Genomic DNA, 16,117 nt, shown 5'->3' with positions numbered 1-16,117 from the left:
AGTTTGAAACACGCCCAATTGAACAGTCCCCAGTTACAGTACTTGTGATGCCTTTTGCCCATCAGTTTAGCTTGAAACAGTGTCTAATGTGAAGGAAAAGAAAGGACAAAAATATAAACATGCATTGGGAAAAGCTGCAAAAATATTGCATAGTTTGTTTGGTGATTTGTTTTGGCATGTTACTGTGTTCAGGGAGTGAGTCTACTATTGTTATGGTGCCACATTCAAAATCATTACAGAATATAGCTGTGTGAAAAACTAATGAACGTATTAGCCATTGTACTTATTTTGATGTTCCATTTTCAAACCAATTTTATTTCCCTGTAGTTCATCTCTATTATTGCCATCTCCATTGTACTATCTTTGAAACTGATGAGATGGCTGGAGATAAGGAACTATCGCAAATTGATTTTGAAAGTTCGCTCAAGGAGGGAAAGATCTTTAAAAGACATGAGAACCATTATGGATGGGATTAAAACAATGGTAAGAGCTTAAGACTTCTAGCATCTTCCTGCTTATCAACAGAAGTCCCTGTTTGGATTTCAGCATTTTCTTGTGTCTAAGTGATGAGATTATATTTAATGCAACATTTCCTAAATAAACTTTTTGAACAATAGCGAAATAGTGGATAACTGCTGGCAAATATCCATAGTTATCAAAAATGTTTCTGGGGATTATCAATGTTGTTGTGGACAGAGTTGTCACCTGGAGTGTGCTGAGAATTGTAGTAGCTTTAGAAAGAGGTAGAGCTGGTAACCCAGCCTCCTTTTTGGCTCTTCACATCATGAAAACAATTTGTCTTCATTTGGGAGAATGATCCTGCAGAATTGTATATTTGCATCGGGGTGGATTGCCGCTAGTCCACATTCTTTTCAGATTCAGCATGAGGAGTTATAAAATCACCAACTTTATTTGGAGAAGGAATTTGTTTTTCCTTTAGGTAAATGTTTCATTATCCACATGTGCCAACATTTGCCCATATCATACCATTAAGATTACTTTCTACCACTAACCACTGCCATCTTGCATAAGAGTACCTCACAGAAATCATTCAGCATGTGGAAATGTTGCTGACCTCAATAATTTGTACAAGATCAGAAAAGGCAGGAAACAAGTTGTCTGTCTGTTTATCACCATTGCATTATTGGGGTAGGGCAGATTATGCTCAGTCACCAAACCTTCCTGGACCTGAACATTGTTTTCTGTAATCTCTGCCGCAAAGTTCAAAGTAAAGTCACAATGAAAAGAACTGGCTTATAAGCATTTAAGTTAATTTAAAAGTCCTTGTTAAGGTCACATTTCAGGTGTTTTTGTATGACTGTGCTGCTCACAACTGCCTGGTGTGGTGGCTTTTTGGCTTTTGTAGTCTCCTTATCATACATGCCTCATGTCTCCTGACCATCCACCAAAATTTACTTTGACAAAATCATATGTTTCTTGACATAAACAACCATACAGGTTAAACAATGTTTGAAATTCATATTGTGCTCACCCTCATTTTTAAAGCTGATCAAGTGCTACCACACACTTGTAAGTATATGATACACCATCAATAACTCACTCTGAGACGTAAAGGCGAGATATCGGCTTCTATTGACTGGAAGAAGGAACAAACAGTGGTTGACCACCATACTACATCCTGGAGAACTGAGAGACTGGGCCCAGGCCTCAATCACCTTTATACAGGGGTCTGTGGGAGGAGCCACAGGAGCAGTCAGCAGGGGGCGTGTCCAGACAGGTATATGTAGTTCACCACAGTATACTAGAATATAAATCTATAGTTTGAGGTGAAAGAACCAGCCGTGGAGGATTGTGATGAGGAAAAGGTTTATAAATCTTTGGCAATCTCCATCTCAGAAAGCTATGCATGCACAGCCATTGAACAGGTTCAAGATTAAGTTTGATTTTCCATTTAAACTCTAATTAGATGAAGGAACATGAAGGCTAAAAAAAGGAATTCATTTACAGGATGAGCCATACTACTATTAAATTACAAAGCAGGCTCAAGGAGCTTTTCTGTCTTTTATCTTCATAATTATGCAGTTTTAAGTTCAGAAAAGTTATTTTGCATCTTATCAAGATTGTCGGGATCAAAGACTACTGCATGCCTTCCTCATAGGAAATAATTATTTGTGCCACTTTGTTCGACCAATTTTGGGCCAGAATTTCTATATATTAGCACAGTTAACTAGTACACAAGATTAAAAGATAACCTAAAAAAATACTTTTACATTTGTCACATGTACATCGAAACAAACAGTGAACTGTGCTGTTTGAGTCAAATCAAATTAGTGAGGATTGTGCTGGGCAGCCTGCAGGTGTTGGGACACAGCATACTCACAACTCACAGAGCCTAACCCTTAGGTTTTTAAAATGTGGGAGGAAACTGGAGTATCCAGAGGAAACCCACACAGTTACAGGGAGAACATACAAACTTCTTGCAGACAGCAGTGGGAACTGAGCCCTGATCTTACAATTGACTGCTGTACGACATTGCACTTACGACTATGTGGCTATGCTGTTAATTCTGAAAGAGGCAGCACCATATCATCCACTTCAGTTTCCAGTTAATGCCTTCCTCACCCCAGAATGTAATAGCTTCTTAAATGATTGTAGATTTTTGCACCTAGTATTCTTTTTAGAAGCTGACATCACATAATTCCAACACATGCAAGTAGTATTTCTTCACAGTTATTTTAAAATTATAATGTAGTAATTTGAACCAACCTTTTCTCTTCTCAATGTTTAATTTTTTCAATGCTCTTAACAATATTCTATGCCGCTGTACAAGCATGTCCCATACACTTCTTTTATAAACAGAAAAGTGCATTTATTCTCATCTTTACTTAGGAAATCAGTCTCTTAGCTTTTCTTTGTGCCATCTCTATTGTTTGAACTTCTCTTACTACTTGACAAACACAACTAAACACTATGGTCTCACCTGAGGAATATCACTTTGATTACTACTACTTGAATATCACTTTAATTCTATTGTTTTGGTCATGTAACTCAACAGACTGCTTAGTTCAATTTGGATTGGACATTTTTGGTGTCAGAACCCTAAGGGTGTGAAAATTGTTTCAACTTCATATTTTGTTATTGCTGTACCATTCACAGGGTGTAGTGTTTATTTTACCTCGTTTTGTGCAGTCTATGTTTTCAGTAGCATAAGGGTGGCACAGTTGGGTAATGGTTAGTGTAATACTGTTACAGTGCCAGTTTTAAGACCAGGGTTTGATTCCCACCACTGTCTGTAAGGGATTTGTACATTGTCCCTGTGACTGTTTGTATTTCCTCCAGGTGCCCCGGTTTCCTCCCACATTCTGCAGCTTAGGGTTAGTGAGCTGTGTCCTGTCGTTCATTGTATGTTCCAATGTCCATGTGACAAGTAAAGCTAATCTTTAAATCTTCATTCCATCATTACCTGATTCTATAAATTCATTTATAAATATGAAGCCATCTCTCTGCACTGGCCCAAATGGGAAAAAAAAGTAACTAACATTTTGAAATAGTTAAATTTACATAAAATGAAGTGCACTTGCCCAAAATGATTACTGTAATTTCTGACGTTGTAAATGGAATTGCAACCAAAGGGAAATTTTAATACTTCATCTAAAGCTATTTTTCATTTTGTTAGCAGACTAGACTTAATGTTATGGTATATGGAATAATTAGAGTTATGATGAAACAATTCTCTGAGGTATGACCTAATTGCCTGCTAGCTAATGACAGTTCTTTCATGGCAGTTGAACTTTTGACCCAGAGGTAATGGGCTCAGGTCTCACTCAAGATACTTAAGTGTGTTTAACCAAGACCTTTCCTGCGCCCTCAAGTGGACACAGCCTGGCACCATTTTGAAGGACAGTAATGCTCACTGTGTAATTGTAATAACGAGTGGACTGGGTGACAGAATTCCTTTGCTGATGGATGTTTTCCCACCATTTTTCAGCTTATGTGGTCTTTCTTTCTTTTCTAGTGCAGAAATACCTAGAATTACTAGAATCAGTGCAGTACACGGTCTCTGGGTTTGCCCTTCTGATGTTGAAAGAAACTGATAGAAAATAATTCCCAATCGTTTTCAAAGCTGTTTGTAAACTGATAGAAATTAATTCCCAATCGTTTTCAAAGCTGTATGTAAACTGATAGAAATTAATTCCCAATTGTTTTCAATGTTGTTTGTAATATAACCCAACTCATTCTATTTTCTCTGCAGGATACCTTCCAAACAAAAATTGACCATGAACTCCTTCTCTCACTTCGGGATCTCTGTAAATCAATACAACTAGGGGATGTATCAGCAAGCTACATACTGCATGCCTACATGGAGAAAGTAAGAGAAAAGCCATTTTTCATTTTAGATGACATGTGTGGAGCCTGTTTCCATCCCCTCAGGTGCTGCCCTTGTCTCTCCTAAGGCGACTGACCGTTACTGTAATGTGACATTGCAGGCCGGCACGGCGCTCCATCAATCTCCTGTTTGCACCCTTTGCTTAGGTGTTTGGTGTTAATAGTATTGCAAGGATTTCAGTAAAACATTTGATGCCAAACTGGTTTGCAGAGTCGGCAGCAATCTAATAATCTAAATACTGCGTTAGCTGCTGTTCATAACTGATAGCTGACCACTCCTGAGAGGCACTTAGTCAGCTGTTTGAGCATGAGAGGTGGAAAGCTGCTGTGGCTCAGGCATGGTTTTTTTGAGAGGGTCGCCGCTAGTGACCTCCAGGAGATCAGGAAAGCAAAAGCCCCAGCTGCAGTCTGTAGGAGTTCATAAACCCAAGAGATTCTGCAGATGCTGGAATTCTCGAGGAACACACAGAAATTGCTGGAGGAACTCAGCAGGTCAGGTCACACAGAGTGTTGGAAGAACTTTGCTCCGCCTGCTACAAAAGGTGGCATTTCCTGGTGGCCACTCATTTCAATTAGTTTCCCCGTTCTCATTCTGACACGTCGGTCCTTGGGCTCCTCCACATTGGGGTGATGCGGCCATTCTCATGATGGAGGAGCAACACCTCATATTCCATCTGGGTGGCCTCTAACCTGATGGCAAGAACATCAATTTCTCTAACTTCCAGTAATTTATCATCTCCCCTTCTCTCTTTATCCATACCCCATTCTGGCTCCTTTCATACCCCTTCTCCTCACCTGCCCATCACCTCCCTCTGGTGCCCCTCCTATAACTATATAACAATTACAGCACAGAAACAGGCCCTTCTAGTCTGTGCCAATGCTTACTCTCACCTAGTCCCACTGGCTCGCACTCAGCCCATAACCTCCCATTCCTTTCCTGTCCATATACCTATCCAATTTTACTTTAAATGACAATACTGAACCTGCCTCTACCACTTCTACTGGAAGCTTGTTCCACACGGCTACCACTCTCTGAGTAAAGAAATTCCCCCTCGTGTTACCCCTAACCTTTTGCTCCCTAACTCTCAACTCATGTCCTCTTGTTTGAATCTCCCCTACTCTCAATGGAAAAAGCCTATCCACATCAACTCTATCTACCTCCTCATAATTTTAAATACCTCTATCAAGTCCCCCCTCAACCTTTTACGCTTCAAAGAATAAAGACCTAACTTGTTCAACCTTTCCCTGTAATTTAGGTGCTGAAACCCAGGTAACATTCTAGTAAATCTTCTCTGTACTCTCTCTATTTTGTTGACATCTTTCTTATAATTCGGTGACCAGAACTGTACACAATACTCCAAATTCGGCCTTACCAATGCCTTGTACAATTTTAACATTACATCCCAACTCCTATACTCAATGCTCTGATTTATAAAGGCCAACATACTAAAAGCTTTCTTCACCACTCTATCCACAAGAGATTCCACCTTCAGGGAACTATGCACCACTATTCCAAGATCACTCTGTTCTACTGCATTCTTCAATGCCCTACCATTTACCATGTATGTCCTATTTGGATTATTCCTACCAAAATGTAGCACCTCACACTTACCAGCATTAAACTCCATCTGCCATCGCTCAGCCCACTCTTCTAACTGGCCTAAATCTCCCTGCAAGCTTTGAAAACCTACTTCATTATCCACAACGCCACCTATCTTAGTATCATCTTCATACTTACTAATCCAATTTACTACCTCATCATCCAGCTCATTAATGTATATGACAAGCAACATTGGACCCAGTACAGATCCCTGAGGCACACCACTAGTCACTGGCCCCCAACCTGACAAACAGTTATCCATCACTTCTCTCTGGCATCTCCCATCCAGCCACTGTTGAATCTACTTTACTACTTCAATATTAATACCTAACGATTGAACCTTCCTAACTAACCTTCCGAGCGGAATCTTGTCAAAGGCCTTACTGAAGTCCATATAGACACCATCCACTACTTTACCCTCGTCAACTTTCCTCGTAACCTCTTCAAAAAATTCAATAAGATTTGTCAAACATGACCTTCCACGCACAAATCCATGTTGACTGTTCCTAATCAGACCCTATGTATCCAGGTAATTATATATACCATCTCTAAGAATACCTTCCAGTAACTTACCCATCACTGACGTCAAACTGATAGGCCTATAATTGCTTGGTTTACTCTTAGAACCCTTTTTAAACAATGGAACCACATGAGCAATATACCAATCCTCCGGCACCATCCCCGTTTCTAATGACATTTGAAATATTTCTGTCAGAGCCCCTGTTATTTCCACACTAACTTCCCTCAAGGTCCTAGGAAATATCCTGTCAGGATCTGGAGATTTATCCACTTTTATATTCCTTAAAAGCGCCAGTACTTCCTCCTCTTTAATCGTCATAGTTTCCATAACTTCCCTACTTGTTTCCCTTACCCTACACAATTCAATATCCTTCTCCTTAGTGAATACCGAAGAAAATAAATTGTTCAAAATCTCCCCCATCTCTTTCGGCTCCGCACATAGCTGTCCACTCTGATTCTCTAAGGGACTAATTTTATTCCTCACTATCCTTTTGCTATTAATATAACTGTAGAAACCCTTTGGATTTATTTTCATCTTACTTGCTAAAGCAACCTCGTATCTTCTTTTAGCTTTTCTAATTTCTTTCTTAAGATTCGTCTTACATTCTTTATATTCATTGAGCACCTCATTTACTCCATGCTGCCTATATTTATTGTAGATATCTCTCTTTTTCCGAACCAAGTTTCCAATATCCCTTGAAAACCATGGCGCTCTCAAACTTTTAACTTTTCCTTTCAACCTAACGGGAACATAAAGATTCAGTACCCTCAAAATTTCACCTTTAAATAACCTCCATTTCTCTATTACATCCTTCCCATAAAACAAATTGTCCCAATTCACTCCTTCTAAATCCTTTCACATCTCCTCAAAGTTAGCCTTTCTCCAATCAAAAATCTCAACCCTGGGTCCAGTCCTATCCTTCTCCATAATTATATTGAAACTAATGGCATTGTGATCACTGGACCCAAAGTGCTCTCCAACACATACCTCCGTCACCTGACCTATTTCATTCCCTAACAGAAGATCCAACACTGCCCCTTCTCCAGTTGGTACCTCTATGTATTGCTGCAAAAAACTATCCCGCACACATTTTACAAACTCCAAACCATCCATCCCATACAGTATGGGCTTCCCAGTCTATGTGTGGAAAATTAAAATCTCCCACAATCACAACCCTGTGCTTACTTCAAATATCTGCTATCTCCTTGCAAATTTGCTCCTCCAATTCTTGCTCCCCATTAGGTGATCTATAATACACCCCTATAAGTGTTACCACACCTTTCCCATTCCTCGATTCCACCCAAATAGTCTCCCCAGACAAGCCCTGTAATCTATTCTGCCATAGCACCGCTGTAATATTTTCTCTGACAAGCAACACAACACCTCCCCCTCTTGTCCCTCTGATTCGATCACACCTGAAGCAATGAAATAAAGGAATTTTTAGTTGCCAGTCACAAACCTCCTGCAACCATGTTTCACTAATAGCTACAACATCATATTTCCAGGTATCAATCCATGCTCTAAGCTCATCCACCTTTCTTACAATGCTCCTAGCATTAAAATAAATGCATTTCAGAAATTCTCCACCTCTTCCTCTCTGTTTGTCTCTAACAGTACAAAGAACTTTACTGTCTTCTTTTTCTTCCTTCTCCCATACATCTGTTCCTACACTCTGGTTCCCCTCCCCCGTATCTAGTTTAAATCCACTGGAGCCTCTCTAGCAAATCTACCTGAGTGAATATTTGTCCCCCTCTAGTTCAAATGTAAACCATCTTGCCAGAACAGGTCCCATCTTCCCCTGGAAAACTGCCCAATTATCTACAAATCTGAAGCACCATGTCTATATCCTGCACCATGTCTTCAGCCACGTGTTGATCTGCTCTATCTTACTATTTCTAAGCCCACCTGCATGTGGCATTGGTAGCCATCCTGAGATTGCTATGCTGGAAGTCCTGTCCTTTAACTTGGCACCTAGCTCCCTAAACTCACCTTTCAGGACCTCCTCACTCTTCCTACCCATGTCATTGGTTCCTACATGGACCACGACATCTGGCTGCTCACCCTCCCTCTTGAGAATACTGAGAACTCGATCCTCCTTCCCTTTCTCCCATGGTTGACTATCCTCTTCTCTCGGATTCCTTTTTCTTCAGCCGTTTACCTCTGCCAGCTATCAGCTCCCAGTTTCTTACTTTATCCCCCTCCTCCACCCACCTACCTCCCTCCTCACCCAGTTTCACCTATCACCTGCCAGCTTGTATTCCTTCCCGTCCTCCCACCTTCTTATTCTGGTTTGTTCCCCCTTCCTCTCCAGTTCCGATGAAGGATCATGGCCTGAAATGTTGATGGTTTATTCTTCTCCATAGATGCTGCCTGACCTGTTGAGTTCCTCCAGCGTTTATTTTATTTCTTTATTGTCTTTATTTACCTTATTTAGAGATACAGTGCAGGACAGGCCCTTCCAGCCCAACAAGCTGCACGACCCATTTAACTCTAGTCTAATCACAGGACATTTTACCCTACTAACTGGTTTGTCTTTGGATTGTGGGAGGGAGACCAGAGCACCCAGAGGAAACCCACATGCTCATGGGAAGGGTGGGCCAACTTCTTATAGACAGTGCTGGAATTGAACTCTGAACTCTGACACCCTGAGCTGTAATAGCGTTGTGCTAACCTCTACACTACCGTGGTGTTTTGTGTGTGTTCCTACAGACTGTAGCATCTCAGTAGCTTCTCAGCCATTGGTGGGTTTCTGGCACTTATCAATGACTAGTGAGTGCTATCAACCTGGTAGAGGGCAAGGTGCTCTTGCAATATATCACTGTCCAGGGTGGAGAAGGTGGTAGAACCCAGAGCGGAATGGGTATCCCTGATGGATTCTGCTATGCTAGTTGCAAACTCCTGCAAGAAGGGAGGCAGATATAACTTGTGAGGTCGCAGCACACCCCCACGTTCGCTACAGATTATTGATGCCATTTACCTAAACCTTTCTCTTGCATGGTTTCTGTCCAGCCAGAAACTAATAGAATGAATTGTAAAGGTAAGAAATGGCAAGTGTGAAATGTTGCATTTTGGAAGTTAAAATGTAAGTTTGACTAGCTAATGGCAGAACCCTTTACAGTATTGATGTACAGAGGGATCTTGAGGTTCAAGACCATACTGCCAGGTAAGTGGCAAATCAAGGAGATCGGGTGTTAAAGCAGGTACAATACACATTGTTCCTTTACATCACAGGAAGCCAGAAGTCATTAGACAGAACTTTAACATCAGAAAGCTGAAACAAATTGAACATTGTGAACAGTTTGTAGCCAGCCTTGATGACAAGCTGATGCCCCATAGACCCCTCACAGGAAGCACAACACACAGGTGGGACCTATTTAAAACTGCGGTGATGGGATCAGCACTATTGATGCTCTGGCTAAAAGGAGGCATCACAAAGACTGGTTCGAAGAAAATGATGAGAACATTACCATGATACTGGCAGAGAAGCAAAAGGGCCTTTATCGAGTGGCAGGATGCTTCAAACACTCCCAGAGCCAGACACAGGCTTCCCTGCACAGAATGCAGGATGAGTGGTGGGAGAAGAAAACAGAAGAGGTCCGGTGATTGGCTGACACCAGGAACTTCAAGTTATTCTTTGGTGCTATTAAGGCAATCCTTAAACCACATTCGACCAAGCGCCATAACTTTCATGTTATCAGACAGCACAGGATAACAAGCTCTTCTTCTCAGGAAGAAGAGCTTCAATGGCAGGTAGAAGGAACCTGCAGCTACTTGCTCAACAGGCCCTCTGATGCTCAGGTTTCACTTGACCAGATCCTGCAGAAACCTCTTATTGACACCCTTGAATTTCCTCGTATATTGGATGAATTGAAGAAAGCCATCACTCAAGCAAGCTCTGGCAAATGGGCGCTGTGATAGTGTAGCGCTTAGCGTGACCCAATACAGCTCGGGGAGTTCGGAGTTCAATTCCAGCGCAATTTTGTAAGGATTCTCTGTAGGTCCTCCCTGTGGATTCCATGGGTTCTCACCTGATGCTCTGGTTTTCTCCCACAGTCCAAAGATGTACCAGGTTGGTTACTTGGTCACTGTAAATTTTCCCGTGATTAGGTTCAGGTTAATCAACCTTATAGGGTTGCTTGAAGGGCTGCAAGGGCCTACACTGCAATCAAAAATAAATAAATAAATAACCCTCCCACCCCAGGCAGGAAGGAATCCCCAAGATCTTCAAGTCACCAGGTCCATTTGCAATCAAAACCTTCCACAGCATTCTTACAAGAACCTGGGAAGAAGACATGACTAAAGACTTCAATGATGCTACTATTGTTCCACTCTTGAAAAACAAGGGAAGCAAAGCTGACTGTAGTCACTACCAACGCACCCCTAGCTTATTCATTGCCAGTAAGTTTCTGGCCCATATAATTAATCGTCGAATCACCAGCATATCAGAAGAGAACCTCCCTGAGATGCACTGTAGCTTTCCCTGTCGACATGGTTTTCACTGTGTTCAGGAAAGATGCATAGAACAAAACTCGAGCTTGCATACTGCTCTCATAGACCTAACCAAAATCTTTGTCACAGTCAACAGAGAAACATTGTGGACAGTATTGTCAAAGCTGGGATGCTTTTGCAGATTCATCAATGTCATTTGCCTCTTTTATGACAATATGACTGGCCTCGTCCTATCCAACAGAGAAGCTTCAGAGCTATTCATTTCAAACAGTGTGAAAGAGAGTGGGTGCTGGTCCCTAAGCTTTTTAACCCAATCTTCACATATGTGTTGAACTATGCCACCAGGGACATTGAACAAGGAGAGTTTCTGAAATCCAGGCTTGATAGATCACTCTCTATCATCTGAATGTCAAGTCAAAAACGATTGTGAAGCTCGTCCTTGAGCTTTATGCTGATGAATGTGCCTTTGTCAACAGCTTTGCGCGAGCCTCTCATCTCTTGACCTCACAAACAGCCTGGTAAAGATGGAAGTCCTATTTCTCTCTGCTCCTGGATCTGCTATCGCCCTTCCTTGCATCACCAATGAGGGAACTAAACTGAATCCAGTAGACAAATTTAGGTCCTTGAGCAGCATCATCTCCAGTGATGGCTCCCTGGACAAGGAAATCAATGCCAGGATTTGCAAAGCCAGCTAGAACCTTGGGCATCTGCATTCATGCAAGTTGAATCAGCAGAACATTCATCTATCAACAAGGCTCAAGGTGTACAATACTGTCAATGTTAGCAGTCTTCTTTGTGGCTGCAAAGCATGGACTGTTTACAGAAGATATCTTGGACAGCTAGAGTGCTTCTACATTTGTAGCTTGAAGTAGATGCTAGGCATCTGCTGGCAGGGACACGTCACAAATGTTGACAGAGCGAAGACCGGGAGCATTGAGGCCATGATCCTGAAAGCCCAGCTTTGATGAACAGGACATGTCATATATATGGAGGACTACTGACAGCTACCGTGTGGTGAGCTATTTCTGGGCAAGAGGGGCTAAGGTTGGCCTCACAAGAGGATCAAAGATTGTGTGAAAACTCCAAAGCAACTGCAGCAATGCACACAAGACTGGACTGGATGGAATGCCTTGCTAAGACTCTCCCACATTAACTTTGAGGAGAGGCATCACGCAGACACGTTGGATGCCTGAGAGCTCCAAAAGGCAGCAGCAGCAATCCCTGCATTTGACTCAATCCCTCCCTGCCCTCACTGTGACCGAGTTTTCCATAACAGAAAAGCTGCATGAGAGTGGCCGTCAGCGTCAGGTTCGATGGATGAACCTCATTATATGTTTGTCTTCATAGCTAGAGTATAGACTATAAGAATCAAAAAGTCATGATGCAGCTGGTTAGCCATACTTAGAGTGCTGAATGGAGTTCTGGTTACCCCATTACTAGGAGGATATGGAGGGGGTGCTGCCTGCATCGGAAGATATTAGTTATAAGGAGAGGTTTGACAAACTTGGATTGTTTTGTCTGGACCATCAGAGGTTGAGGGAAGATGAGGTTATTTTATAAAACTATGAGGTGTAGATAGGGTAGGCAGTGAGAATCTGTTTCCAAGAGTAGAAATGTCATGTACTTGAAGGGCATAGCTCTAACCTGAGAAGAAGGAAGTTTAAAGGAGATGTGAGTTGTAAGCTTTTCATACAGAGTATGGTATGTGACTGGAATATGCTGCCATGCGTTGTGACGGTGGAAGCAGATACAATAGTGACATTCAAGAAGCTTTTAAATAGGCACACGGACAGGTAGGGAATGGAGGGAAATTGATGATGTGCATGCAGAAGGGATTAATTGAATAGGGCATCATGGGTCAAAGTCATCTTCCTATGTTATATGTTTTACGTCCTGTATTCTATGTTCATAAAAGAGTGACCTGCAGAAGGATGATGATGGTATGTGAAGAAGCTCTCTATACTGCACCATGCCATAAGATCAGCAATTCCCATGAATTACGTGAGTGTAAGTAAGAAGGCAGAATTAACACATAATAAAACAACAGCTACCTTTGAAGACATGCAAATTTGTTCTGGTCATTTCTTTTAATTCTAAAAATAGAATTTTTACATGTGGCTCTGCTCAGTTGGTATTTCTATATTGTTCTCTCTACAGGCTTTGGAAGCCACAAAAAAATTCAACTGTATCACAGAATTTCTTCCAGACTGCCAAACACAACTCTTAGAATTGGAAAATAAGAAGGAGGGATCACTGTATGGAATTCCCATCAGCATCAAGGAAAATATTAGCGTCAAGGTTTGAAATGTTATGGGAAAAGCATTGGTTATTAAGTGCAAACATGAGGAAATCTGCAGATGCTGGAAATTCAAGCAGTACACACAAAATGCTGGTGGAACACAGCAGGCCAGGCAGCATCTATAAGGAGAAGCACTGTCGACATTTCAGTCCGAGACCCTTTGTCCTGATGAAGGGTCTCGGCCCGAAACATCGACAGTGCTTCTCCTTATAGATGCTGCCTGGCCTGCTGTGTTCCACCAGCATTTTGTGTGTGTTGGTTATTAAGTGCTATAGTTCTTTGGAATTAGTTTGGGTTTGCAAGCACAGTTTGTTTTAAGTTAAGTAAAAAAATCAAGAAGATCTTTAAAGACTCAAAGTACATACTTTAGTTAATAAAATTTGTTGATTGGAAATGATCAGCTTTTTGCTTTTGTTTTCTTCCCTTTTGTTCAAAAGCTATTCGTTCTCTTGCCAGAATTTCCTTACACAGGATTCAATCACTTTCTGACATCTGTAAGGTATTCATGAATGAGTCTCTGCATTGAGCATTACCAAGCCTGTACTACTACGAGATCACCATTACCAAACCTAATCGTATCCTAACCCAATGTCTTTGCACCCGCACTTCCTTCAGTGACAGCTTCTTTCCTCTTCGTACCCTAGCAACACATCAGGCCAAATGCAATGCTCTTACCTGCATCTTAACTGAAGTCTGGTAACTTAATAAACAGGCCAATTTCCTGATCAGAAGGACTCTAGTTCACTGAGGAAACTAAAATTTCATTAAATTTTGATATAGCATAGTGTAACAAGATTAAGTAGTTATACGTTGCATAATGTCGTAACATTTAATGTCATTAGATTATGGAGTCAGAGTTATACAGCTCAGTAACAGGCCTTTTGGCCCAGCATATCCATGACAACCGAGGCGCCTGCTTGAGTTAGTTCCATTTGCCAGCATTTGACCCATATCTCTCTAAACCAGGGATTCCCAACCTGGGGTCCACAGACCCCTCTGTTAATGGTAAGGGTCCATGGCATGAAAAAGGTTTGGAATACCTGCTCTAAACCTTCCCTATAATGTATATGTCTAAATATCTTTTAAACTTTGTAATTATACCTGCCTCTATTGTGGTAACTTCTACTTTAGAAAAAGACCACTTGACAACTTGATGGCCAAAAGGGCATCTTTATCTGGGACGGCAAATGATATTTACAATACCGAGGCTTCCAGGTACCTCGTGCGGCCTGGGTGGAGGAACTGTATACAATGCATACTGGGAGTAGAAAGAGTGGGAGTAAAGACCCCGCCTCTTGCTACCAACAACTTCCCGATTAGTATTAACTTACTTTTAGTAATACTCGCATTACAACATCTATCACAACTTGTTCAACATACCCACCACTTACAGTGTGAAAATCTCAGGCTCCCTTTAAATTTTCCTCTCTCTTACTTTAAATCTATGCTCTCTAGTTTTAGAGTCCTCCAACTGGAAAGTCAACGTCGCTGTTATCATGAGATCCCTGTCAAATAGAACCAAATACTGAAAGGGTGCACATTTGAGCAAAATCTTTTACAAGCAAAGGTTGTCACAAAATAATATGCAATCAGTTAAGTTCTATTAAAGTTCAGTTATTGTAATTAATGAGGCTGCCAGTTTACACAAACTTAACTCTCAGATTCTGAAAGTCTATTTCAGCAATGTTGATTGACGAGTTAATATTGGCTAGGAAACTGATTCTACTACTCCCTCTGTTGTTCTTCAAAATAATGCTGATGGGCCTTTAATGTGGACTTGCCTGCTCAGAGATAACGCTTCTGGCAGTGCACCGCTCACTCAGTTCTGCACAATAGTGCAAGTCATGGTTTTGTGCTCAAGTCTACAAATCAGGATTGAATGCATGCCTGCTGACTGAGAGGAGACAAAGAAAACTTAGCATGGAAACTAATAGTTGTTCTTTGCCTTTTCCATAAAACTGCTTTTTGCAATGCAAAATTTTACAGTATTTTTAAAGGCAATAGTAGAGCAATATATATAGCAAATGATCTTGTTATTCCAATTTACAAAGGCTCTCGTGACCTGAATGTTTCCAGCGTTACCTTTTTATTTCACATTTCCAGCAGCATTATTTTGCTGTTTTACCAGTGTAACTAATCTCTTCTGTCACCAGAGAAAGGCCTTGTGACTAGTTGTATCGTAATGGATGCATCAGCACACTATCAATATCTAACACTTAAAGCAATTTTAACATGAGGCTGATCCAGGCAAGAATAACGTCCCTAAGGCTGGAATGTGAGGGGTCGTTGACTTTAACTTCAGTTCAGTATAATTGATGGGCTGCTCCCATATGACCATACCTGGATTCAACAGTCTGGTTTCCAGAGGCTGTCTGAGCCCCTATTCAGAAGAGGGACTGCACCTTGAACAGACAGGTTACGTTCTTGCTTGAAGAAGGCTAGAAACAATTGTGCCAAGACTGAGCGTCTTCTCCCTGGGGTTGTCACCAGTTTTACTCATGGCCTTTTAAGGTTCTTTTGGCATGGGATCAGGCAAGGAAAGGATAGCATCCTCCCAAATGCTGCTTGGCTTCCAAGGACTTGAACAAAGTCTGATACAGCCAAAATCACCAGCTTTGACCACAGGATAGTGCTGCAAGATAAGCAGAGGTTTATTCCCCTCACAGAATAAGAAGTGGAATTTGCTTCCCTTCTGGCCTGTTTCCTCAGCAGTAATGCTCTGCACATCTTCCCATTTCCATTCCAATATGTCTATCCATGGCCTCCTTCTCTGTCATGATGAAGCCACACTTAGACTGGAGGAACAACACCTTATATTCCACTTGGGTAGACCCTAGCCTGATGGCATGAACATTGATTTCTTGAACTTCTGGTAATACCCCACTCACCATTCCCCATCCCC

The 16,117-nt window shown here is 41.5% G+C and overlaps 1 protein-coding gene across 2 annotated transcripts in view; it reads left to right on the top strand.

Annotated features, from left to right (window-relative positions):
* nsun4 (NOP2/Sun RNA methyltransferase 4) overlaps nt 1-13,209 on the top strand; it is a 37,521-nt gene extending 24,312 nt beyond the window's left edge. Inside the window, exons 7-8 of one of the 2 annotated variants that reach the window (XR_009514721.1) lie at nt 4,214-4,330; nt 13,074-13,209. Coding sequence is in view for 1 of the 2 variants with exons in the window: in XM_059984057.1 (XP_059840040.1) it covers nt 328-476 (149 nt within the window). In the remaining variant the exon portion in view is untranslated. Of the gene's footprint in view, nt 1-327; nt 484-4,213; nt 4,331-13,073 lie in introns of those variants that run through there. The other variant, XM_059984057.1, reaches the window with a different exon arrangement.
* The last annotated feature ends 2,908 nt before the right edge of the window (nt 13,210-16,117 follow it).

The sequence above is a fragment of the Hypanus sabinus genome, chromosome 11 (genome assembly GCF_030144855.1).
Source record: "Hypanus sabinus isolate sHypSab1 chromosome 11, sHypSab1.hap1, whole genome shotgun sequence".
Taxonomy (NCBI): Eukaryota; Metazoa; Chordata; class Chondrichthyes; order Myliobatiformes; family Dasyatidae; genus Hypanus; species Hypanus sabinus.
Note: the sequence above shows the minus strand (reverse complement) of the source record. Positions and strands in the feature narration are given on the sequence as shown.